The 27,761-nt window shown below is 42.6% G+C and overlaps 1 protein-coding gene across 2 annotated transcripts in view; it reads left to right on the top strand.

Annotated features, from left to right (window-relative positions):
* Positions 1 to 27,761, top strand: part of OVCH1 (ovochymase 1) — a 1,177,845-nt gene that overhangs the window by 867,009 nt on the left and 283,075 nt on the right. The window contains exons 24-26 of one of the 2 annotated variants that reach the window (XM_069228187.1): positions 5,384 to 5,519; positions 17,171 to 17,310; positions 25,348 to 25,488. In XM_069228187.1, coding sequence (XP_069084288.1) covers positions 5,384 to 5,519; positions 17,171 to 17,310; positions 25,348 to 25,488 — 417 coding nt within the window. The remainder of the gene's footprint in view (positions 1 to 5,383; positions 5,520 to 17,170; positions 17,311 to 25,347; positions 25,489 to 27,761) is intronic. The other variant, XM_069228188.1, reaches the window with a different exon arrangement.

The following is a 27,761-nucleotide window of genomic DNA, read 5'->3' as shown; positions in this document are numbered from 1 at the left end:
TCGGTTTCAGGGCAGTCCTCTGAGTCCTCAGAGGTCGCTGGTCACTGTCAGATCCGTCGCTGTGCAGTTTCTTTGAGTCTGGAGACAGGCTGGTAGGGCTGGGGTCAAGTCAGTTGTCGTCTCAGTCGTCTTTGCAGGGCTTTCAGGTCAGCAGTCCTTCTTTGTGTAGGTTGCAGGAATATGATTTCCTGGGATCTGGGTCGCCCCTAAATACTAAAGTTAGGGGTGTGTTTAGGTCTGGGGGCAGTAGCCAATGGATACTGTCCTGGAGGGTGGCTACACCCTCTTTGTGCCTCCTCGCGGAGGGAGGGGGTGCATCCCTAATCCTATTGGGGGAATCCTCCAAACTCAAGATGGAGGACTTATAAAGGCAGGGGTCACCTCAGCTCACGACACCATAGGGGCTGTCCTGACTGGTGGGTGACTACTCCTTGATTTTCCTCATTATCCTCTCCTGCCTTGCCGCCAAAAGTGGGGCAGTTGCCTGAGGGGCGAGCATCTCCACTAGCTGGGATGCCCTGGGGTGCTGTACCAAAAGGCATGAGCCTTTGAGGCTCACCGCCAGGTGTTACAGTTCCTGCAGGGGGAGGTGAGAAGCACCTCCACCCACTACAGGCTTTGTTCCTGGCCACAGAGTGACACAGGCACTCACCCCATGTGGCCAGAAACTCATCTGGTTGTGGTAGGCTGGCAGAAACTGGTCAGCCTAGCACTAGGAGTCAGACTGGTATTCAGGGGGCATCTCTAAGATGTCCTCTGGGTGTATTTAACAATAAATCTCACACTGGCATCAGTGTGAATTTATTGTGCTGAGAAGTTTGATATCAAACTTCCCAGATTTCAGTGTAGCCATTATGGAACTGTGGAGTTCGTATTTGACAAACTCCCAGACCATATACTCTTTACGGCTACCCTGCACTTACAATGTCTAAGGTTTTGCTTAGACACTGTAGGGGCATAGTGCTCATGCACATATGCCCTCACCTGTGGTATAGTGCACCCTGCCTTAGGGCTTTAAGGCCTGCTAGAGGGGTGACTTGCCTATGCCACAGGCAGTGTGAGGTGGGTATGGCACTCTGAGGGGTGCGCCATGTCGACGTAGTAATTTTTTCCCCACCAGCACACAAGATGTGAGGCAGTGTGCATGTGCTGAATGGGGGGTCCCCAGGGTGGTATAAGACATGCTGCAGCCCTTAGAGACCGTCCCTGGCATCAGGGCCCTTGGTACTTGGGGTACCATTTACAAGGGCCAGGGCTGTGCCAATTGTGGGAACAAAGGTACAGTTTAGGGAAAGAACACTGGTTCTGGGGCCTGGTTAGCAGGGTCCCAGCACACTTTCAATCACAACTGGCATCAACAAAAGGCAAAAAGTCAGGGGGTAACCATGCCAAGGCAGGCATTTCCTTACACAGTGCCTGATGGTTTCTTTTTGGAAAAGCTTACGCTCAAAACAGTAGGTCTGAGTTTTGGTTCTACTGACAAGCTTTAGACCTGATGCACTCAAAATAGGTATGTCCCATGTCGTAGGTCTGATCTGCTTATTATGGAAAGTTATGACAAAGGCATTAGGCCTAGTTTATATACTGCAAAAAATATTTTTAAAGCCTGTTGGCTTTTAACAGTTGGTTGTGGTACAAATGATCGTCTGGCATTTTGTCACATGTAATCTCAAAGATTACCATAGTATGCAAGTGTCTTGGCACTGGCAATCTACTCTGACAAATCCTCTGTGGTTATCTCTTTGTGTGATGGTTGCCAGTTTGTGCTCATGACTAGGCATTTGTTAGTTAAAGTGTAAAGCCAATGAAAAGATTATGGGTCTTACTGAGTAATTGGGGAAAGTTACACCAGGTTTCATTGTTTGATTTTTATGACATATTACAAAGACAGCAAGCCTGCCCTTCTTACTGTGAAAAGCATGCATTAAAGACAATAGGGTTTTATGGCTGTATTTTTACCATGTGCTAAAGCCTGTAGACAGATATTATTACGTGGAGTCTCATTCATTACCATAGTAGGTAAGGGTTTTGGTGTTGGTGATCCACCCAAAAAAAACATTGACAAAGAGGATATGCACTGATAATTCTTATTAAGGGCTCTTAGGACAGATATTTTGTTTTTCCATCTTTAACTTTGTATACATATGTGATTTTATGACTGCTGGTTGCCTTGGTGAAAATCTTACACTCAGTACATTAAGCCTGAGTAGGTTATGGTGACCGTGATAACTCCTATAGGCATGATTGGTACGCATGGGAAAGTCATGTCAAAAGTCATAGTTTTTGTCTATTATGAAAAGTTATGCCAGTAGCAGTAGTCCTGACCTTTTATTGTGAAAAGCATTTTTTGAAACCTATAGGCTTTCATGTACAGATTGTTGTTACTCTGTATTAAAGCCTACACAAGTATTTTGTTACATGGTATCACACAGATTGCCATTGAAAGCAAGGGTTTTGGTTACCCCCTCTGTGTAAGCCCTTTCAGAAGAAATAGTATTTTGTATTGCCAACTGTAATTTTATATAGATTTGTCATTTTTAATGTATGCCCGATGGCTGCCTTGTGGTAAAGCTTACGCTGAGTGCAGTAGGCCGGAGTTGTTACTGGTGACAAGACAACAATAAGTAGAGGCCTGGGAGGTACACAGGGAAAAGTTATGCTAAATGCCATAGGTCTGGCCTGTTTATTTTTTAAAGTTATGATAAAGGTTTTGGGCCAGGCTAATTTATTGTGAAAAGCGTTTGTTAAATCCAGTACGCTGCTAACAGTGAATGTATATCATACTATGTTACAAGCTGTAGACCGGTATTTGGTTACTTGTATTCTCACGGACTGCTATAGTAGGCAAATGTTCTGGTGTTAGCCACCCACTATGGCAAACCCAGAAGGAGAATTTCACAGTAATGATTTTTGTTGGGCTCTTTTGAAAGGGGTTATTCACTGTTGCCAACTGGGATGAGGTGCATGTATAGTTTTATAACTTGTTTGCATGGAGATTGCTTGCTTTCGTGCAATTCAGTAGGTCTGTGCAGGTTATACTGTCAATGCAAAGGCTACAGACAGTATTAGTTCATTGGAAAATGTTATGTCAGATTTCTTAAGCGTGATCTCTTAGTAGTGAAAAGTTATGACAAAACAAGTAGGTCTAACTTATTAGAAAAAACATGTTTATCTGTCTGCAGCCTGTTGCACTTATTTTGTAGGGGTGTGCAAAATTAACATAATTTGCCTTTGCATAATTACGTGATATTTCTGGAAAAATTGTGCTTAATTATGCAAATGGGGATCCTGCTCAAGGATGCAGTTCACTCCAAACACAAATTGCACAAACATGAATGCAGTAAACAGTCACTCGCATTCTGATTGTGTGGTTTCAGCTCTCCTGCGCTATAATTTTGCTGTGAAAAGTAGCAGAATTACATTAATTTGAAGAATTTTTTGTAACGTTAAAGTCCTGAAAATAATTGAATTGCACAAGTGTAATTTAAATTCCACCCCGTAAAATTATTTTTTTCACACAATCTGGTAGATTACTGTAGTAGACCAGGTTTTTTGTGGGGTCATCCAGAGCAAACCATGGGTATAGAAGACTTAAAGTATGAATATTAGGCTAAATTTGTATTTTGTACGTATGTGCAATTTTATCATGGTATACCTGATGGATACCTTGTAGGAAGGTTTATAACAGAAACAGTAGGTGATCGGTCTGACATATTATGAAAAGCATGTTAGTCAGTAGCCATCTAAATGTGGATTGTTATTACTCTGTTTTGAAGCCTACAGAAAGGTATTTTGTTACATGAACTCTAAGATGCAATGTGTGTAAACCTGCTTCCAATTTTGTGATGCTTGTGGCCATAGAGCTCCTCAGGTTGGGAAATATAACCCCTTTTCCAACGACCAATCCCAGTCTCTGTAGAGACTTTTAAGCACATGTGTCTTTCATCATCTAAGAGTTTTAATAGTAATATATTAGGGTGGGCACCAAAAGGGTGGCCTAAGACTAATGTATTTACCGTGCCTCCCCAAAAAGGCATCTAGTTCTTCAAAACCTCACCAAACAGGGATGGCCCCTTTGCTATGACAGAGGAGCATAGCCCTGCTGATGAAAGCAGATATTGATAAAACGTATTTTATTGTCACTTTATTTTTCTGCTTAGTTAGGATGAGGCGGGCCAGCATCCTCCCTGTCAGCAGCTGGAAGAGAAGTGGTATATGCACTTCTAAGTGCGCATGTCAGTTTGGACAGCCGTCCGAGGCCGGCCAAACTGACATGCGCACAAGAACTCTCCACCTAGTTGTGTTGCACAGCCAGGTGGAGACCAATTGTAGTCTCGCTCCCACCCTGAACGGCATTTCAGCCCACTCATGCCAATCCCGATGCTTCATTCATGCTGGGTTACAGCATGAGAAGCGAAGAGTTTGGGTGGAGAGGGGAGGAAGAAAACGAGAAGAACTGAGGTAGCGGGACGGGCGGAACATAGAGGCGGCAGGTAAGTTTATTTTTATTATTGCCCCGCACCCCCCCTGCGCCCCCTCCCCTCGCGCACTGCCCCCAGTCCCACCACCCCTTCCTGGCAGAAGCTGCTACTGTGGCCATGTGGAGAAATTATCCCTGTTCAGTTTGACTCATGAGATGGATATGTTCGGGGCTACACTGCATACCTATCCTAAAGGTTCCTGCAACTTATATGCACGAATCCGTGTCCTAAAATTTGTTTTATTGGGGGAACTTTCATCAGTGCGATGGAGAAAACTAAGAAAGGGCAATTGGGGAGAGTGGACAGGATTTCAGTGGTACTCCTGAAGTGAACGGATGGCCTTCATCTTTTCAAATAAAAGCATTAATAGTTCCTTTTAAGGAAATGTTCTGTAGCAATAAAAGCATGTGCGGTGAACTATTTAAGCTCCGAGGTCGGCACACTTATCACAACATCCCACAGTAGTATGACAAATAGGAGTGTACTCCACAAAAACAATAGTATCCATTGATGTGCTTACTACGTCCTCAGCTTGGTGATGAATTTTACTAGAAGAATGCGGCAGGAGGCGTGGCGAAGATGTGACGTCATTTTGTGTTTGTGCTGGATGTTAATGAAGCTTGAAGAGCTGTAGATAACGTGAGGTTGCAGAGGTCCGATGACGTACAGAGCTGCTGTAAGAAATTAAAGTGTCCGAGTGTGACGAGAACATTTGAGATCACAGATAAAACCCAAAGTAACAGGTTGGAGGGAGTTGGTTATACACAGACACTGGTAAACGTAAGCATACTGTGGAAAGACATTTTGAAGAGTAGTGGGGTCTAAATGCTATTTGGGCTTCTCTACTGCTTGTATATTGTCTGCTTTGAAAGCAATTTACCACTATTTCTCCTTTTGTACAGTGCCTAGGTTTTCAGACCCAGTTCAGTACTTGTCCTCACCAGAATTACCGGATTCGTGTGCCGATGTGGTTTTGACTAAAAATAATGGCCTTATCCAGTCACCCGGATACCCCAATAACTATTCCAACAATGCCCGGTAAGTGCAATTTATGCTGCTCTAATCTCCAAAAATAAACTGTCCCCCACCCTCCCCCTTAGTTAATGTATGAAGTCCATAATGGCAAGGGATAACGTATAAACTGCAGCTGTATTTCATAGAAAAAATAGCAGAAAGCAGGTTTTTTTTTAAAGGTGGCCTGTCCAGCCCTTCCTTCTAATGTTACGGCTCATGTCAATGCCTTATTGTAGGCCTGGAATATGCCATCCAACAATGTACTTTTTATGAGAATAGTAACTTAAGATCAACAATTGCACCTCAGTTTTCGGAGTAAAAAAGAAAATCGAGAAAAATGTGGGCATTCCAAGTTTATATAGCCTAGTAATTAATCTTCGTGCACCACTATTGTATGCAAACAGTTGAAAGAATTGTCCTTGTTTCAAACCCATCCAATTGTTAAAAATGGACTAACGCACGGAGTGGCGTCTCGGGCACTACTTTAGTAAAATATAGCATTGTCGCGGTTATTCTTATGTGTCTTGAATCGGTCTTGTGGCACAATGACAAGCATTCAGTCTCAGTCACAGCTCTACAACAAAGCCACTCAAATTCTTTGTTAACCCCTAAAGCGTTGTTGTCTCTAGGCACGTGACTGGGAAGAGTAAGATTATACTACTTGGACAAGGGAGGCCAACCCGGCTCACTGCTGATTTTTCTAGTCACTTTAAATAAGTCGGGGGGGGTGGGTCATCTGCATAAGTACCGAAAAACACCCGCTGAGGGCACTACCTTCACTAGAGGCTGCACATAGAGGTAAAACTATATAGAGATACAAATGACGTTTCTGGCAGGCCCTGGACTAACTTTTGATATTCTAACCAAAAAGAAGGCAGCATTACTTGTTTCCTTCATCCAGAAGAAAGGCAACCACACAGTTCTTGCCACAGCCCTGGTGCCTTGCAGGATGCCATGGGCAATGGTGGTGAAGCAGGCAATAGATCAAGTAAAGTCGGGGCCGGCACAATGACCACTGACCTCCCTCCCTCAGTCTTTCAAAGAAAGATAGGACACACAGTTCAGTGTTATCTGTACTTGATGGAGGTCTAAAATATGTTTCTTTTAAATAAAGTGTTAAGTATGGCCCATCACCACTTTCTCTAGATGTTTGGCCAGATAGGGTAACTGCAAGATTACTACATTCGGAGTGCTTTTTCAGAAGGAGTCTAACCAAAGCCTTTTTCTAGGAGTTGAGTTTACTCCTGTGTAGAGAAAATTAAGCAGGGCTGAAAGGTAGTTCTTTTTTTATGAGGTAGAACTGCTCCAGAAGAGTAGGTGGACCTCTGATCTGGCAGGGTGTCAAAAGGGCAGCTTGCTGCCACCAGTTATAACAACTTTGACACTGGAACCCAGCTACATATGTCCGAGGGAGGATGGTAATTAGCAGTGCCTTCCAAGGTTCAAATGTGTGGCCTCTATTTTGTGTGAAAAGTTAGTTATCCAGAGTACAGACGGGGTGAACTTGTGCATTGGTTGATAATGTGCCCTGACCATCATATTGAGTTATTGTGATTAGCTCCTGTAACAATGCAAAATCAATATGAACACTAACAGCTCCGTACCAGTGAGTAACTTTGATCCATGGCCTCTATGAAGGCAGGACGTATTAGTAATGATTTAAAAAAAAAAAAAAAAAAAATGTTCCGTTAAGGCTTGAAAAGAGAAAAATTGAACCATCTGAATTCGAAGGTCCAGATGTGCCAATAAAATTGTAAGTCCTTGATACAGGTGTGTATGCGTGAGAAAATGCATCACAATTTCATGTGATTTAAATTGTGGCGATGGAAGCAAAATGTTATCCTGCAGGGGCTTAATGATCTGCTTTACTCTTGCTAGAATATCACGTCGTCTTATTTAATTCTACATCTCACTTCAATCCTTTCCATCATGGACACATTTTTAATTTTTAATAACCATAGCCTTTTAACCACAGAAAGGTGTGCACTAAAAACTGACCAGGGCACGTCTGTAATAACTGTTGCTGTGGAACATTAGGACTTCAAAGCACATCTTAACACAATAGCAGCCCACTGTGTTGGCAAAAGGCAGGTCTGTGGGAATCTGGCTGATATTAAAACAAAATGCGATTTTATAATCTGAGTTTACTTTGGTAGGTTGTTTTTCACTTTCAAGGTATTTTCGCCTACTTAGCATCACAAACGGCCGGTAATTCTTTTTCTTAAATACACATTTAAGGGACTGATGAGAGATGCAACAATTGGGTGCCTTTGAGCACTGATCATATGCAGGGTCAGCAGTGCAGTGTTTTTCCCTTCCTGCAGAAGGCTGTTATGTAGACTTTGAATTCTACAAGCTGGTGTCGGACTCTTTAAAATCGCTGTCTTATGTCCTAGATTTAGAACATCACATGACCAGTGTTTCTCATGTTGCTGTACACAGCCACACATTGGGTTGAATCTCTGTCCTTACAGGTCTCAAGGTCGTATGTTCCACAGTTATTAGACCATTTGGGGTTTTGGTAGGTGGGCTTGCAGAACCTGGCAGAGAAGCAGCAGGAGACAGGATTTACTTAGTTGGTTCAGTTAAAGGTCCCTTGTACATAGAAATTCAGGAAATAAGGGCTTTATCTGTGGTCCAAAACCAGCACTGATGGGATTGTAAGCTCCGATTTATATTTTAGAATGAAAGCTCTTACATTGTAGGCAGTGCTTTAAATGGGCCGGTACTGTCCGGTACTGAGTACCGGCACTTTTTTATTTTGAGAGGGAGAGTACCGGCACATCTCAAGAAAAACGTAATACTTTCAATTGGAGAGTACCGGCACTTCTTAGAAACAAGCAGGTACTCTGATTCAGAGTACCGGCACTTTAATTTTTCCATTTCAAGCACTGATTGTAGGTGCAATTTCCATTCCTTGTTTTCCAATAAAATAGGCTTTATTGGTGGGATGTTTGATTTTGTTGCAAAGTCCACGTGTTATCTGTCCGGTCAGATGCATACAACCACCCACTTGGCCTGGACTAATGGTCTCACTTGGTGCTCATTGGGACAACAGCGTAACTATCTGTGATATTCAACCTATTGGTGGCTGTTTCTGGCTTCTCTGGTAGACCCTTTTCCTAAATGTAATATATAGATGCTCATATTGAGAAATACATGCTATATATGTCATTTAACAGAATATTTGGTAATGCTCACAGGCAAGGAAGTGCCTCTAGGTCTGGTTGAATTACTCAATTAAAGTACCAAATTTTAACCTCTGGAAATAGTATAATTCACTAAAAACATTTTTACAAAGCTAACTTCAGATTCTGGAATTTGATATCCCTTTGGCATTTTGGTATATATAGCAGTTTCCATCAGGAATATATGAAAAATTAATGTTTGAGATTTGGAGTTTTTCAGGCGCATTGACCAGTAAGCAAGGCCAATCAGAATTGCGTAACATGTATAGAAATATGCATTTCTGCTCAATGCCACTTTAGAAAGAGCAGTCTTTTGAGAGTGCTATTGTCCACATGTTTAGTAATACTTTTACCATGCACTTTAAAACACACCTTGTCTGATTGTTAATCCTCGCTCTTGGTGCTCGTGTGGTCTTACTGATAAGCTGGCAAGGAATACCCCAATTCCTTTATCTTCAGACAAATCTTAAGCGTAGACAGTCTGTTTGGAGTGTTGCTAATATGAAAGTATGCTACAAAGTACATTTTATGTGCAAGATCTAGCACAGCCTTTCTGAAGCAGTAGAGAACCATCTAACTTCTAATCATCCAAAATGCTGAATGCTTGGCTCATCTTTAGGGCTGTTCCCAAATGTGGTAGACAACACTGCAGTTTCCCTTTCGCTGAAACTCCTAGTCAGCTTTTTCTGTTTCTGATTAAAGCTGTGCCAGAGAAATAACTGGTCTGTATTATTACCTGTGTAAAACTCCACATATTCCACAGACAAATAGTAAATGCTTTTCTTGGTGAGAGGTTATGGAAGACATTTACAATAACCGCTTTTCTGGTTCATCTAATAAATTTGAGCTAATTATAAATAAACTGGCAAGATACTTTTTTTCAACCTAAAATGTAAATACCACTTCTGTCCTCCGTTGATCGACCTGCTCTGGCTGCCAGTTGCTTCCACAAATGTGTTGGAGGCTGTGCAGATCTCCTATAGCTTCACACCAAATTAAGGATACATTTCTGATGTTCTCCTAATAGCCCATTTTCAAAAAGTGTAAAGGTTTGATTGCCATAGGAAGTTCAACTGTTTGACTGTTCCTGCTGAATCTGAAAACTCTCCTGTTTCACTGACCCTGTGCTCAGACTTATGTCTCATCTTAATCCTCATCCTATTTAAATTAGTTCCTATGTAGTAAGCATCATCTATTGCCGCCTTCTATCTTGTCTCCTATGTTGAAACTGCAGCTACATCATATCGCAAACCACAAAATATTCAACAGAATGAATCATTTTTCCAAATCTCCCCACCAGACAAGACAACTCCTGAGTTTTCTCCTTCAGGAGACCCTGGCTCTTGATAGAATGCCATATTTACCACATTCCTAAAGAAATCACATGCTACCACTTTACTGAGAATTATTGTCTGTCAAACCTTCAATGTCTCAGCAAAGTTTTAATGAGGCGATCTAATCAGGCAACTGCTCGATAAATGACTTGCCACAGTATACTTCTCAATTGCCAATTAAGTCTTAGACCACTGAAATGGTTAGTCTACCCCACACAAGATTTTTATTTTTTTACATTTATTTAAATTCTGTGTGAACCTGTATGTAAACCTTCTTAAAAATGTTCTCATGTACACAACAATGACATTGATCTCTCCACAACATATTAAAAATCGAGACTTGGATATCCAATCACACAGCAAAAAAAAAATTTGAAATTCAATAATTTCCTTATTTGATCATTTCGTTCCTAACAAACATTAGCCAGGAAATCATTTGGCTTAATGTAGTCGTCCTAGATAAAGGTCACATACCTCAGATTTGCCTCTCACCTTTTCTACTGGAACGGAGAACAGGTCATAAATGGTATGATGTGCTATTCCAGGAGCATGCTTATTCATCTCTGCCTAGAAGTAAAGGGTGTGTCAAGTAAAGCCTTAATGGTGCTAAAACAACATTCAAGATTCTGGGTGTCTTAAACCTGAAGATGATTTTAGTCTTTGGATTTCATACTCTAGAAAATACATTTCTAATGGATAAAGAAGTCTTTGCACCTATTCTTTGACTCTGATGTATTGCCCATCTCCCTGGTTTTCCTTCCTGTCATCTTCAAATAAAATCTTGTCGGGGACAGCAAGTGGCTTTAATATTTCATATAGCTATAATGTCTACAACCACTTGCCATCTACTGAAGCATAAATGCTCCTCCTTACATAAATCCAAGTTAAATGTAGTCCGCTCTGGCTTCCCCTAAAAATAGGATCCTTCGTACAGTCTGACTAGCCAATGTGACTCAATTGAGAAAAGAAAAAAGACACCAATGTTAAACTCTATTGAACCTAGTGAAATACAGGAGGTTCACTGCACTAATGGCCTTAGTGTACATGTAAATCTGGCATGCCATGTACAATCTACACATTTAAAATTCACCAGGAACATCTTAGGTTGATTTAAATATCAGTACATCCATGAAAACAAACACACCTGCTCTTCAGAAGACTACTGAACACTGAAAAGCTGAAACAATCCTTTGACTCATACTGGTCCCTAGCCCTTAGGCTACATATAGCATAATGGCTCTTTTTTCTGTTACTATGTTTACCTGTGATAGTGTCTGGACATAAGAACAAAGAACCACAGGCTCTCCTACTCAAAACCAAGCATTAGCAGCCAAATTTTCATAAACATGCTGAATTTTCCAAAATGAGTGAACAGGGTTTAAAAATAGGCCAGGCATGCATATCCAAAGGATAGGACCCAGGACAGAGGAGCTCCTCTCCCAATTCTGCTGCAGCTATGTCAAGCAATTAAAGACCCACGTGGGACTAATGCAGCATTCTGTATTCATTTACTTCAATTAGGAAGTAGAATTCATACTAGTCCTTGGCATTATTCCTTATCCTCATTGTCTACTTGGCTTATCACTCTGCTTCCATCTTCACAACTACTACTCCTTTACTGGATCCAAAGGAAATAATAAACCCCTGTGTTACTGTCAGTGTTCTTATTATGTTATTGTTAGAAATGGGGTCTTTGGTTGACAGGTTACCTCGTGTTCAAGCAAGGACCCTCACTCTGGTCAGGGTAAAAGAGAATCACCCTCAGCTATCCCCTGCTTACCCCCTTGGTAGCTTGGCAGATCAGTAGGCTTAACTTCAGAATGCTAGGTGTAAAGTATTTGTACCAACACACACAGTAACTTAATGAAAACACTACAAAATGACACAACACCAGCTTAGAAAAATAGGAAATATTTATCTAAACAAAACAAGACCAAAACGACGACAATCCACCATACACAAGTCAAGTTATTAGTAAAAATGCAAAAAGAGTCTTTAAGTAGTTTCAAACACACACTAACACTGTCAGCGTGAAAAAAGTACCTGGGGTGCGTCAAAAACAACCGAGCATGGGCGAGGGCGCGTCAAAAAGGGCTTGCGATGCGTTGATTTCACTCACGAGCAGGACCTTGCATTGTTTCTCCTTTCGCCGGGTCAGGCGCGTCTTTTCTTTTCTCCGCAGGAATGCGATGCGTCAATCCAGTCAGCACTCTCGGGTCCGGGCAGGCCCAGCGGTACTTGAGTCGGAAATCCAGCCACACGATGATCCGAAAAACCCCGCAGTATGGGTTGTGATCGCTCAGCCTCCGTCAGAGATGCTGCGCGTCATTTCCCCTGCTCCGTGTGTCGATTCTTCAGTCGTGTTTCCTGTGAGCATCGATTCTCAGCTGCGGAGCCGGCGGCACGTTGTTTCTTCAACCGCAGATCGGGGTAGTGCCGATCTTTTCCCCGCACGGCACTCTGTGCATGGATTTCCTTGTCTACAGGCTGCCAGCTTCTCCTTTCAGGGTCCCAGGAACTGGATGGGCACCACAGGACAGAGTAGGAGTCTCTCCAGAGACTCCAGGTGCTGGCAGAGAGAAGTCTTTGCTGTCCCTGAGACTTCAAACAGGAGGCAAGCTCTAAAAGAAGCCCTTGGAGATTTCTTCTCAAGATGGAAGGCACACACAGTCCAGTCTTTGCCCTCTTACTCTGGTAGAAGCAGCAACTGCAGGATAGCTCCACAAAGCACAGTCACAGGCAGGGCAGCTTTTCTTCCTTAGCTCTTCAGCTTTTCTTCCTTAGCTCTTCAGCTTGTCTTCCTTAGCTCTTCAGCTTGTCTTCCTTAGCTCTTCAGCTTGTCTTCCTTAGCTCTTCAGCTTGTCTTCCTTAGCTCTTCAGCTTGTCTTCCTTAGCTCTTCAGCTTGTCTTCCTTAGCTCTTCAGCTTGTCTTCCTTAGCTCTTCAGCTTGTCTTCCTTAGCTCTTCAGCTTGTCTTCCTTAGCTCTTCAGCTTGTCTTCCTTAGCTCTTCAGCTTGTCTTCCTTAGCTCTTCAGCTTGTCTTCCTTAGCTCTTCAGCTTGTCTTCCTTAGCTCTTCAGCTTGTCTTCCTTAGCTCTTCAGCTTGTCTTCCTTAGCTCTTCAGCTTGTCTTCCTTAGCTCTTCAGCTTGTCTTCCTTAGCTCTTCAGCTTGTCTTCCTTAGCTCTTCAGCTTGTCTTCCTTAGCTCTTCAGCTTGTCTTCCTTAGCTCTTCAGCTCGTCTTCCTTAGCTCTTCAGCTCGTCTTCCTTAGCTCTTCAGCTCGTCTTCCTTAGCTCTTCAGCTCGTCTTCCTTAGCTCTTCAGCTCGTCTTCCTTAGCTCTTCAGCTCGTCTTCCTTAGCTCTTCAGCTCGTCTTCCTTAGCTCTTCAGCTCGTCTTCCTTAGCTCTTCAGCTCGTCTTCCTTAGCTCTTCAGCTCGTCTTCCTTAGCTCTTCAGCTCGTCTTCCTTAGCTCTTCAGCTCGTCTTCCTTAGCTCTTCAGCTCGTCTTCCTTAGCTCTTCAGCTCGTCTTCCTTAGCTCTTCAGCTCGTCTTCCTTAGCTCTTCAGCTCGTCTTCCTTAGCTCTTCAGCTCGTCTTCCTTAGCTCTTCAGCTCGTCTTCCTTAGCTCTTCAGCTCGTCTTCCTTAGCTCTTCAGCTCGTCTTCCTTAGCTCTTCAGCTTGTCTTCCTTAGCTCTTCAGCTCGTCTTCCTTAGCTCTTCAGCTCGTCTTCCTTAGCTCTTCAGCTCGTCTTCCTTAGCTCTTCAGCTCGTCTTCCTTAGCTCTTCAGCTCGTCTTCCTTAAATCTTCAGCTCGTCTTCCTTAGCTCTTCAGCTTGTCTTCCTTAGCTCTTCAGCTTGTCTTCCTTAGCTCTTCAGCTTGTCTTCCTTAGCTCTTCAGCTTGTCTTCCTTAGCTCTTCAGCTTGTCTTCCTTAGCTCTTCAGCTTGTCTTCCTTAGCTCTTCAGCTTGTCTTCCTTAGCTCTTCAGCTTGTCTTCCTTAGCTCTTCAGCTTGTCTTCCTTAGCTCTTCAGCTTGTCTTCCTTAGCTCTTCAGCTTGTCTTCCTTAGCTCTTCAGCTTGTCTTCCTTAGCTCTTCAGCTTGTCTTCCTTAGCTCTTCAGCTTGTCTTCCTTAGCTCTTCAGCTTGTCTTCCTTAGCTCTTCAGCTTGTCTTCCTTAGCTCTTCAGCTTGTCTTCCTTAGCTCTTCAGCTTGTCTTCCTTAGCTCTTCAGCTTGTCTTCCTTAGCTCTTCAGCTCGTCTTTCTTAGCTCTTCAGCTCGTCTTTCTTAGCTCTTCAGCTCGTCTTTCTTAGCTCTTCAGCTCGTCTTTCTTAGCTCTTCAGCTCGTCTTTCTTAGCTCTTCAGCTCGTCTTCCTCTTCAGCTCTTCAGCTCGTCTTCCTCTTCAGCTCTTTAGCTCGTCTTCCTCTTCAGCTCTTTAGCTCGTCTTCCTCTTCAGCTCTTTAGCTCGTCTTCCTCTTCAGCTCTTTAGCTCGTCTTCCTCTTCAGCTCTTTAGCTCGTCTTCCTCTTCAGCTCTTTAGCTCGTCTTCCTCTTCAGCTCTTTAGCTCGTCTTCCTCTTCAGCTCTTTAGCTCGTCTTCTTCTTCAGCTCTTCAGCTCTTTAGCTCGTCTTCTTCTTCTCTTCAGTTCTTCTCCAGACAGAAGTTCCTCTTGATATCCAGAAGTGATCTAAAGTCTGTGGTTTTGGGTGCCCTTCTTATACCCAATTTCTCCTTTGAAGTAGGCCTACTTCAAAGTAAAGTCTCTTTTGAATGTGAAATCCTGCCTTGCCCAGGCCCCAGACACTCACCAGGGGGTCGGAGACTGCATTGTGTGAGGACAGACACAGCCCTTTCAGGTGAAAGTGACTACTCCTCCCCTCCCTCCTAGCACAGATGGCTCATCAGGAAATGAAGTCTACACCCTAGCTCCCTTTGTGTAACTGTCTGGTGTGTGGTGCAACCAGCCCAACTGTCAAACTGACCCAGACAGGGGATCCACAAACAGGCAGAGTCACAGAAATGGTATAAGGAAGAAAATGCTCACTTTCTAAAAATGGCATTTTCAAACACACAATCTTAAAATCAACTTTACTAAAATATGTATTTTTAAATTGTGAGCTCAGAGACCCCAAACTCCACATATCTGTCCGCTCTCAAAGGGAATCTACACTTTAATCAGATTTAAAGGTAGCCCCCATGTTAACCTATGAGAGGGACAGGCCTTGCAACAGTGAAAAATTAATTTAGCAATATTTCACTATCAGGACATATAAAACACATTACTATATGTCCTACCTTAACCATACACTGCACCCTGCCCTTGGGGCTACCTAGGGCCTACCTTAGGGGTATCTGACATAAGAAAAGGGAAGGTTTAGGCCTGGCAAGAGGGTACACTTGCCAAGTTGAATTTACAGTTAAAACTGCACACACAGACACTGCAGTGGCAGGTCAGAGACATGATTACAGAGCTACTTATGTGGGTGGCACAACCAGTGCTGCAGGCCCTCTATTAGCATTTTATTTACAGGCCCTGCACCTCCAGTGCACTTTACTAGGGACTTACTAGTAAACCAAATATACCAATCATAGATAAGCCAAATGCATACACATTTTGTAAAGGAGCACTTGCACTTTAGCACTGGTTAGCAGTGGAAAAGTGCCCAGAGTAACAAAAACAGTAAAATCAGAGTCCAGCACACATCAACAACCTGGGGAACAGAGGCAAAAAGTTAAGGGAGACCAAGCCAAGGATGAAAAAGTCTAACAGTTATGTATCTTCCTTATAATGCACATTTTAACCAAAGTTTGACACAGGCGATTCTAACTGTAAACTTTCTTAGAAAGCCAGGAAATTCCTCTCAATTGCATTGTGAGTACCATAGCTAGACCATGAATTTCACACACTGAGCTGGTCGGGACAGTATTTTTGAGTGCATTTTGGTTCAAGGTATGGCTTTCTTGTTAAGCCTTGTAGCAGACACTGGTAAATCGGAAAAATGAAGAAGGCTTAGTATTTTATCCACGTTGAGACAGCCACATACTTTTTTACATTTCTACAGGAGCTCTGTACATCCAATCCATGTGAGTGAACTTAAACTTTTGAAAAGGATCAGCTAGCACAGTGGGTAGTCACTCCTGGTGTGCCAAGCAAGGGTGATGTATATTATTCATAAGGCAATTGCTAAAATTACATGGTACACAAGACAATCCCTCTAGGGCACTCTGCGAGTTAAGAGCTTATCACGGACATATGCAATGATGATGTATGACAGGCTACTGTGCCTTTCATCCTTCCAAGGTTGATAATGTAAAATTAGGTTACATATTACCATCACTTGTAATTTATAATATTCTGAGACAGCAATAACTGTTGTGAAGTGTTATATATGAAATAAGTGTCAATCGTGAAAATGCTGAATTATTGGCCCTTTCTAAATATGCCAGTTTTGCAAACACATCTGGTTTATTTGTGCTCTAAAATGAACAACTCTTTTGCAAATTGAGACGACCCCAATACCACCTTTTTGCAGTTATTTTTACCAAATGTTCTGAATTGCAAATGCCCATAGCAAAACATGGTTCCCAATGTATTGTGTCCCCAAACGTAAACTTCTTATGATTATTGATATAAAATTATCTTCTTGACCAATCAAAAAGCCATACTGGTTTATCCCTTTTTTGGTTATTTATTTGTTGGAAAACTGATTTAAGTGTATTTGGGTGAAAGACAATGTTTTTGAGAATTGTAACTGATAATTACACCATTTAAAAAAAATATATTTCTATTAAATGAATTATATATTGAATTCCTAGAGCACAAGATTACTCTATAGCGAAAGACCAAAATATGTCATTGTCTAGGCCCTGCTCACGGATATTTCTAAATGCAGTTGGATCCCAAAAAATCTCCTATTGAGGGACTCTTCTAGTGCTATCTTCCCAAACTCATGAAGGTTCTTCTGCCTGCAGCCAAGCTAGCTAGTTTGAGGGTACTGTAATCATACAATACAACCGTTATGTGAAAGCATTGCAAGGTTTACAATTCTAAACCTTAATTTCCTTTTAGGATTGATCTGTAACTCTAAATGGTTCTTTTAAATATTTTAGCCACATTTTATAATTTGGCGGTGTTATGATTTGTTGATGTTTGTTTATCAATAGCTGTGAATGGAGAATCATAGCCAACCTCACCTCCGTAATCACGATTTTCGTAGAAGAATTTAACACTGAAAAGGCACAGTACGGGTGTCAAGACCAGCTGATGATCTATGAAGGAACTGGTGAATTCAAGAAGTTACTGCGTAAGTAAATTAGCTGCACATAAATATCCCTTTGCCATCTTCCAATTAATTTATACCGTAAAAGCCTTTTATGCCATGTCATTGTAGTATTGGCATTTTATCTCAGTTGATTAATGCTGTTACCACAATGTTCCACTATCTCTAATTACTGATAGTCTGCCGTGTCATGTGAGAACTGTAGATGAGGTCTGGTACTTATGGTTATTCTTTAGGTATTGGGTATGCATCCAGTGAAGGTACCCCTGATCTTTTAAGCTTATAAACAACAGATTACTTCATTACACTTCTGGAATCAACAGCATATCTTGAGAGGGACTTAAAAAAAATATATATAATAATACACACGATAGCCATTGTCACCTCTGACATACTCACTGTTGAAATCCTTAGGTTTTAGTGGTGAGACCATGCCCTGGAGCCTGACATTTCTGCCTTCCATTTGTCCTTCCTCCCCATCATCTGAGGATAATTATACTTTCACTGGCTCCTGGAGTTAGCAGGTGTAGTTGGAAGAGCAAGTGGATGAAGTAACTTATGTGCGTGAGCTACTGAGAAGTGCTCTGAAACGTGCATGGGTATTGTCTTGTTAAGGTGTTTGTCTGAGGGAGGCAGGCATGTGCAGGTCTAAGTATAGAGAACACTGGCTTGGCTGTACTGTTTAGAAATGTGTAGCTTAAATTGTAGCACCTCCAAGAAGAGATGCTGGTCAGGTTACCCATCGGTAATGGCAGTAAACAAAGAGTAAGAGGTGGGAGAAGTAAAACTGTAGTTTAGATTTAATACACAACTGCAAGCTCTTATAAATGAGGTAGTACACTGCATTCAAAAGTAGTTGGCAGAAGCACTAGATTGTAGATCAAACGGCAGAGAAAATTGTAATTTCATCCAGGAAAGGGATGAGGGTTAGTATACTGATTTTCATAAAAGTGGACCTTTGTCTTAAGTAGCCTGGTGGGTGAAAAGGGATGAACGGGAAAACAGCCCTTGGCGATCAGCAGTGGGTATGAATAATTCAAACATTCTATCTATCTCCCTGCTCTTTGTTGCAGTTGATGCCCCAAGTGCAATGTATATGCCTATGTGTGGGTCCCATGGTCACTCTGCTATAGGACGTAAGTGCACCCTACTGTAGAGGCCCACATATTTTAAGAGTTCTGGGTTTGCCATTTCCTTTTAGAAAGGAGTCTCCTCTGGTGGCGTGGAATGGGCTGGTCCCACGAGTACTGATTTGCGTAATGAGGACCTCTGTCTGCAGTGACCTAGTGAGTAGAAATATAATGTAGTGGAATGTGACCTGAGTTATCGCCAGTAGCTTAGATAAATTCAAGCATTCCATCCATGATGTTTTTTATTGGCCAGGTGCAAGGCTGGCACATTACCTTTTTAGCCAGGGGCTTTTCCTCTTTAGGGCATTGTCCTCAGGAATTTGTTGCCCCCCTTATTAAATGTTAAATTCATGGTTATTTTTCTGGCCATGGTGTGTTTTTTTTATTTTATTTTTTTAATTTTTTTTAGTCAAGTCTAGAAAGTGCTTGAGCTATATCTTTTAGACATGTTGTATATACTTTGTGGAGTTAATGCATGCTCACTGCTTTTCATGTGTTTCTTTGTGTCATGTAAAAGTACTTCCTTACAACTGGAAAATCTTGCCTATTCGCCCCTCCTTTTCAACGATTGTTCACTTCCATGGAGCAGCGCTGCATTACTTGTAGCCTTCCACTTGTCCCAATATTAGCATCTGTTTAGGGATTACTTTTCCTTTCCTCTAAGAGCATTTCACAAGAGTGTTTGATATATTCAGTGGCTCCGAGCTCCAGGCCTGTAAACAGGGCTGTAATTATTATCGCCTCACATAGACTGTCAGATGCTGTTTTTGAGGGGACACTTTAATTTACTTTCTCTGGCGTTAAAGTGAGAGGATATCTCCCATCTCACAACCCCCTCCCGCTTTGCTGCTTCAGCCGTCCTCCCCTGCCCCCTCCCTTTTCCTGTGCAGTAAATGAGACCTAGTTCTTCACTGCTGTGAACAGACCCCCAGGACTCTGGGAGCAGTTTGATACTTCCCCACTCTATAATCTGGAGGAATTCAAGGCAGTTGGATGTAGGTATTTTCACAGATGCTCCCTCTGCATGTAGTAGATGCTGTCTCGTTTATCTAATCAAATGAACTTCTAAGAGATATTTTACTCGAGCAGACAGATGTGCCCTGCTCGCTTCCCCCCAGCACCCCCAACCCCAGGGAGTCTTCAGGGTAGTGATTTATTGTGCACCTTCATTGCACCAGATTTAATTTTACAAGGAGTCTGCTCCCCAGTGGCCCCCATGAGTGTGAATTTACATCCCTGTCTGGACAGCTGGGTGGCTTGTGCGGCTGTTGGTGCCCAGGCCCATGGGTAGTTGCAGAGCTGACGGCACCCTCCAAGGCCACCTTTGGCCTCTGCTGTTTCAAAAATTAGTTAGTCCCTGTTCTATCACAGTGCTCTAAGTAGAACATTAACATTTACCCCCCCTTTCACCTGTCACTGAAGCACCCCGTTAAGTCAGTTAAAAGGAGACCTGAAACCAGAGCAATGCTGAGAAATGTGCTCCTTCCTCAGTTCTCCTTATAAACATATTAGTTTCAAAGACTCAGCAGGCCCTCAAGCGCTTTATATTTTTACAAGGCCACACAGACAAAGCATCGAACCTTGATATGAATAAGTCACTTGGGGGAGGGGTGTAAACCTATGAGCAGTCCTGGCCTGTGGTGCCAGGTACATCTGGAACTTTCAAGGTGGATCACACCTTATTGGTTGTAAGGTTCCCTCGGTCACGCAGCATTCTTGGCTTTGGGCGGCACATTTGATTTTGTAAAGATTAATGTTTCACAGGTGGCTGCTCACACATTGCCTGGTACCTACATCTTGCACACACCAGTGTTTGTTACAGGTGTTACACAGTGGATTACACTGTAGCTGTCTCAATACTTCATTCTTTCAAGTTTGGTAACAGAAGTGCATTGTTTTCGGTCATCCGAGGTGGTGGGTGAGGGACCTAAGAATAATCATCACAGGAGTGACAGGACAGGCCAAAGGAATTACACCATCTGAATCGGATGCTTGTCATTGCCGGGCAGAGAGGGACACGCCCTCCCTGTTTGAGGCTTGGCAATCCCAGCCTCCTCCCACCTCTTTGCATGTCCAGGGATGGCGTATTGTGTTGTCTGAAAATAAAGTGAAATGTGTGTTGACGTGTTACCGTAAGTAAGTAAGGAATGCATACGTATCACTGCGGTGCATTGTGGTTAGGCTTGTGCTAGCCCCTCATTGAGCAGTTGCGCCTCCAGGAATGCAAATATAAGAGTCATTTGAAGGTCATAAATTGCTGTTTTATACTCAGTGAGTGAATGTGCCCTCTACCCAGCATGCTGCCTTCTGTTTAGGTTGGTTCTCCCTAACCTCTGGTAGCCATGTATACCAACAACTCATTTCTGACATTAATCTGATGCTCGTAGGTGGTGTAGCCAGCTTCCCACCACCCTTCTGGTTGGCTGTGGCAACCAGCCATCTCTGGGCACAGAAGAAGCTGGTTTCAGATTTACCAGTGCCACATAAATATACCCTACATAAAACCACTGTCGGATAGCAACAATCCATATGAATACACTTCATGATGCCACATATTTCCAATCAGCCTAATTCTACTCAATGCCACGGTTCCACGCCACACAATTCAACTTCACACATTTCCATTCCACACAATCTGACACTAAACCATATAATTTAACTCAATTACATAATTGCACAACACGTACATCCAATCCACACCACAGAATTCCACATCATGCTACAAAATTTAACAGCACACCACATAATTAAACTCCACTACATACCACTCCACAAAATACCATTCCACATAATTACAGTCCATGACACACAATCCCACTCCATATCATTCCAGTACACTCAATACCGCATAATTTCTGTCCACATACTTACACTGCACAGCATGCCACATAATTCACATCCATACCGCACAGTTCCACTCCACACAATTCCACAACTAACCATTCCAGTCCAACCCACATATTTACACTCTACACCACATTTACAACCCTAATATCTCTACCTCTAGCTCTCACAGGAGCAAGACCTATTGGCTTTGCCAATGTTGGTTTTAATTTGGGCACGGTTGGGTGCCTCTCCCTGAAGCTGGGTTTGGGGCTTATATAAATCAGGCTGAGTAAGCACCTAAGGGTAAGAAATCCAAGTACGCATGTGAGCTTGGACAGGTGCCTTTCTCTGATTAGCCTGACATGCCCTTGAGGTCTCTCCTAATGCCCACTGTTAGTGAGCTTGGGGGAAATCACAGACCCCTAGTCTCCTAAGAGAGGCTGGGTTTCCCTGCTCCCAGCCAATCATGCTGCTGCACTCCTGTTTGCTAATATAAACAGCAAAGGAGCAACATGCGGATTGTCTCAGGAGATGCAAATAGGCCTGTAGTCCCGTACACATAATGCAGAGTGGTGTTGGAATGTTCACAAAACATGGCCAATCAGTGCATGGCTTCAAAACAGTCATTGGCTTTAGAGTGAAGCCATGCAGTGATTGGCCATTTTCTGTCCCTTGCTCTCTTCTTCGTGCCCTGCAACGGCATTGTGCACAAGGAAGTGGAAGAGACAAGTAGTCTGTGTCCTGTTGTAGTCCACTTCAGAGTGTGTGCACATGCTTGACCTTGGAGCAGAGGCCTTTTTTTGCTTCAGACCTAGGCATTTCTGCTTTTTTTTAATCTTGCTCCATCAGCAGTTGCAAATGTTAAAGGTACGAACTATATAACGAGCCTCACAGCAGAGAATCGAGGTATTCTAAACAACAACCTATCTAATTCTCCCATGCATTACATAACTTTGGTAAATTATTGTGTGGGTACAATTTCTTATGTTATCACTGCAGCCCAAGGCAAGAAACAATATGCATAACTCTGATCGCTCATTGCATGGTAACAGCGGGTTGTATTATACAGATCTTCCGGTCCCCTTACATCTGCCGCAGAAGGTTTACTCATGCCTGGTATATTCTGGATGTTTGTACACTAGTGCTTAATTTGAGCTGGTGGGAGGCACCGGCATTTATTTTTGGGAATCCACGCTTATTTTCCCGCACCAGGTATTGACCGAGTGCAAGAGGAAAAATACATATGGAAAAGAGACGCCAAAATCATCACAAAGGGAGGAAGTGGAAGCCTGTAAGAGTGAGATAAAGGGGCAAGGATTGTCTAACTGGATTAAAGAATACTAGCCTTGGCAATAAACACACTGGCGTTTACAGTTGTGGCTCGCAGGAATGAAAAGGGGCGGGGTGACGTGTGGTGGGATGACAAAAAAAGGTACCTTTTTCCCACAACAATCTGGTCTTGCAGTGCAGGCACAGGATCCCAGCCTGCCCTGCATCCAATCCTACTGCTGCTTTCGTTCCGCCAGCAGCATGAAAGCAGCAGTAGGATTGGATGGAGTGCCCCGCCATGGTGCTCCGAGGCAGAGTGGGAGCCTCTTCCTGCTCTCTTCAACCCAACACTGCGTTCCCGGGTTGGAGAGAGCCTAGTACGCATATATGTTTGGCTGGCCCGAGAAGGCCGGCCAAACATACATGCACACTGAGTGGGAGTGCACCTCTGTTCCTGCCGTGCCCATGGCCTGCCCCTTTTCCAATAAAAACATAATAAACATAGTTTATTATGTTTTTAGTGTGTTTTGCAGCTGCTTGCAGGGGGGGAGGGGGCGACGCTCCTCTGCCATAGTGGAGGAGCCGCCCCTGGGCATTTAAGTGCTCTGGTCACAGGCTCGGAGCAGAGCTTGGGGCACCAGCACTCTTTGACAAGTTAAGCACTTGTGCAAACCCCTGCTGCTTTATTCTGTTCTGCTACCTGGGCCTCTAGAGACTAAGCTGGCTGTGAATACCTTTGGCTTGACTCAGTTTCATGTCAAAGCAGCCGCGGATGCACACCTGGCTCCATGTGTCATCTGCAGTGCACAGTCTTAATTTTTTAATCCAGTTATACTGCTATAATGCATATACTGAAGGTCGTTGATGACTATGTGAAGAAAGGTTTATTCGGCCAGCTGATAAAATATAAACTTTGCATTCTTTGGCCCAAATTCTCAGTATTAATATTTGCAGTGCACACAGGAACCTGTAGGCTAAACTTTAGACTCTCAGAAATTAAAGACTCCATGTATGAATAAACGTGAATACAACAATTAAATTGCCACAGAATAGTGACTAATTTTGATGATGAGGTAGCTAAGCAAATTAAGTGCTGGCTGGTAACCTCTGTGTAAACTAAGGTTTTCGGATGAACTGTATAACCCTTTCTCAAGAGCTGATTTATGGCCCAAGCTGTGGGCTCCCTGTATTTCCCAAACCAGCAGAGCTTTCTACAAAGGCCTGCCTAAATAGAAAAACACTTAGTTAAATAAAATGAAATGTTGTACAGCCTTAAATTCACTGGAAACAGTTGCATTTCCTCTCATCTGTTTTCACCCAGCACATGCAATGAGAAGGCTGCTTTTCAGTGAAATAGAATGCAGGCTTCTCTCATCACTCTGATTGGATGTTGCCAGCCAATCAATGTGAAGGTAGGTTTCACAAAACTGAAAGTGTTGGTATGACTGAGGGATGATGGATGCGGAGTAGGGATGATGGATGCGGAGTAGGGATGAGTAGGTAATGATGGAAGAGAAGTAGGGATTGATGGATGATGGATGAGAAGTAGGGATGATGTATGATGGATGAGAGGTAGATGTGAGAATTAGGGTTGAGGAATGAGGATGTTCTCAAATGGATGCTGTACGCACACATCTTAAATGAAAAATGAAATTTAAAGCAATCGATGGGAAATTGACAATTTTACATTAAGAAGTTGAGTTGGTTAATGAGATTACTGTAAATGTCTGCATGTAACCAGCCAGTCACAGACTTGGATATTGGCTGGCGCCATGGGCAATAGTGACATTTGTATTTATAGTGTTACGAAGTTCGTCTGTCACTGAAAGCACAAATCACTACCTCTCAAAAGGAATAAAACTTTGTCACTATGTAGCCGCCGAAGACCCTCAACTAAAGCCAGATGCTGGTTCTCAAATTGTGTTAAGATTTGGTAACTGACCAATTATACCCATTTACATTTCTTTCAGCTATCAGCCACTCTGCTTAGAAGGCTTGTTTCTTCAATCAGTCTGCTGTCTCTCCATTGGCTTCATAGTACAGGAAACCCCAATGGAACTAATAAAGAACTAACAAAAATGTAGTGGAACTGTTTTGCAATTTAAAGATTGTGTATGGCGTCCCCAAGAGAGTCACTCACTTCGACCACTGCTAAACCCCAATAAAATGTATTTCGAGTTGTTGAAGCAGAGAACCACCAGCCGAGCTCTTGGGTGCATTGTTGCCGAGGGGTTCTTTGTTGACGTGTAGGAGAGTGGTGCCACTTGGATTAGCAGTCTGAGGCCCCTGGTGCATCTGCTGTATGTTTTAAACTAGCTGCAGGTCAGGACTTCACAACTCATCTGGTATTTTACTACGAGCAAGTCCATCTGTCCGTATAAGGTGAATGTTTTGATGATGAATTCTACGGAATCCTATCCGAGAAGTGTTGGGAAAGAAAACACGTGATTGCTTTCTGGCTAAAGAGAAGCAAAGTTTTGATTACTTTGGTGACTTGCATTGGGTCTTTAAAAGGACACACGCAAACACCGTGACCAGACTGTGATTTAGGAGAACTGTATTTGTACATAGAACTGAACCATGACTTCATTCCAAACGCTACATTGATTTACCCAATTATTGGGAAGTCATTCTTCGGGGTAATGCAGAGCATGCGAGAATGAGTACTGTAGATGGTACATTCACGCTAAATATGAGGAACTTGTTTTGTTCGCTGGCTCTTCGTGACCATCCGCCGTTTTTAAGCGTTTTATATCCGACATTTCACCCATTTTAATGAGTTCTCTCCATCTGACTATTTTTCACTTGTTGTCTCTGGTGCTCTGTCTTGTTACAGGCAATCTATGCGGACTGATTCCTCCGACCGCCATGAAGTCTGAAGGCTCCGAAGTTACTCTCATCTTCATTTCCAATTCAGAAGTGACCAATTCTGGCTTCAGCTTGCGCTACACCTCTCAGGAGAAGAACCCCAGCAGCGGCAAGTCTAAGTCATGTTTCACACTGCTGTGCAGATTCAGAGTTTGCGGCCAAAAAATCCATTTGAGTGTTTAACACCTTTTGTGATTCAGAAAAGTTTTTATCGAATAGCAAAGGGGGTTTAGCAACTCATACTAAATCACAATCAGCGATTCGTTAGATGTGTTAATGGTTTGTGACTCCAATTACGGTGGGAAATCATTGAATTGTTATTGATTCCTCAAAGGAGGTGCTAACAGACTTGCAAAGAAGAACCTGTCCACGTTGGACAGCAGCCTTTTGGGAAGCAAGCGGTCTCCCCAAGTTGTTCCGCAAAGTCTTTTTTTAAAGCAGCATTGGTTCCTTTTGGGAACACCTGCTGCTTAAATAAGTTTCCAGAATGTGAATGGAAACACTGGGATGGTCATATGCTGTTCCCTGCAGGCTTCACATCGCAATAACATTTTAGGGATTTGTGGAGCCATGGGCAAAATATAGTTGGAAAAACTTTAAATGCATTACCCGTTTTCAGCTCATTCTGATAAACAATATTCAATTCTGTGTTGAAACTTGAAAGGTGAGCAGAAGGGGTGCAAAACTAACGAAAACTTAAGTTGTATGGTGTCTGTCAGTCAAATAGTACCAACAAACTTCAAAAGCAGTAATAAAGCCTTTTCTTTTTGAGGTTGGATCTAGATTTGTTCCCCACCTTGCAACAGCATTTTATGAAAGTTTGATTTTAAACCAGCATGTTACTCCCTTTACAGGAAAATAATGCAAAGGGTAACATTGTAGATGTTTAGTGGATAGATGAAAATAAAATGCGTACACTAAGCACTTGAAATTGTAATTTTAGTTTCTGAATATTCAGTGATACATCCTTTTTAATCATTGGCCACAGAGGATGGGTCCCTCGGTACGTTTAAGGCTTGGAGGTAAGGAAATGGGCCCTGGGTATTTCTCAGGTTTGGGGGTGGGGGCATGTGGCAATCCCCCCACCCACTTTTTAAAAAAAAATTTTTTAACTGATCCTGGGAGAGAGCTGCACACCTCCCTCCGAAGGCCGTGCACAGCATAGGTTGACTGCCTGTCGATGGTTAACCTGCGACTAAAGTCTCTGCACAGCGGGGGGTGCCTTTACATATGGTAGTAAAATATTACTTTACATAAAAAAAAAGTAGACATTAATTGAAGAAAGAAAAGGTTAATGTGACGTTATATTTGGGTGAATGTCAGTGACAACATTAAAGTTTGGAACTCAAAAATCCACAGAAATTCACCAGATAGAAGTGCTAGGTATAACATGCGCCCTCACCATGCATTGCTTATGACCTCACGTTACAACACTCATTTATGATATCACTGATGGCATATCAAATGGCATCATTGATGTCACTGATTACATCATCTGATGGGTTTGTGTTCTAATTTACATAGTTGCAGGTAAATACCATTCTATTTATCTACCTAATTTTGTGCAGCTTGTGCCCAGCTAATGGGTGTTTACAAAATGCATGTGCTCCTAATACATCATAGGTATGTGGAGGTATTGAACAGTATCTCTGTGTGCAAACAGTCAATGACTTGGGTCCAGTATGTTCCAGACATGTTTGTGGTTCTACAGTAAAAGTTTCCAATGGGGCAAAGATTCTACGTAGTAGATACGTAGTATTGTAAGCAGCCTACAGTTTTTAAATAATCGTCATAGCATGTCAATTTCAACATAAGACTGTGTGCATCAGGTACTAATCCATGTACATATGCTTGTTTAGCTTCAAAAGATGGACAGTTAAGGTGACCAACATAGTATGAAAGCTGCAGGGAGTATGACCATTAGCATCTTCAAACCTTGGGTATGTTTTTAATGACTAGTCTCTTTTTTGGACAAGTTTGGCATAGAGTGAACCCTGTTCTTAAATACATTTCTTAATACTCTGGTGTAGTTCTCATGAAAGTTTCACTGTGTGCAGTGTATTGCAGATTAAACTCTCTCCATAGAGTAAAAACATTTCCTACTTTTTTGCTCATGTCTATTTCATTTTTTGCTGTAGGTTCAGTGAGTGTGAAGGGTTTGATAGAGATACACTGTTCATAGTAAGGTATTAGTTAAGTAACAGAAGTTGGGTATCTTGATGAACTGTTTCTTTTTAACAGTCGCCTACAGATTGAGCACCCTCTGCAGATGGGGTTTATCTGTGGTTGGTTAATATGAACTTGGCTACCCATGAAGTGTATGGTGTAGAGTCAATGTTGCACTTAACACAAACTTGCTACCCCTAAGGGATTTGTATGTGT

The sequence above is a fragment of the Pleurodeles waltl genome, chromosome 4_1 (assembly GCF_031143425.1).
Source record: "Pleurodeles waltl isolate 20211129_DDA chromosome 4_1, aPleWal1.hap1.20221129, whole genome shotgun sequence".
NCBI lineage: Eukaryota > Metazoa > Chordata > Amphibia > Caudata > Salamandridae > Pleurodeles > Pleurodeles waltl.
The sequence above is the reverse complement of the archived record's forward strand: the minus strand, read 5'-3'. Positions and strand labels throughout refer to the sequence as shown.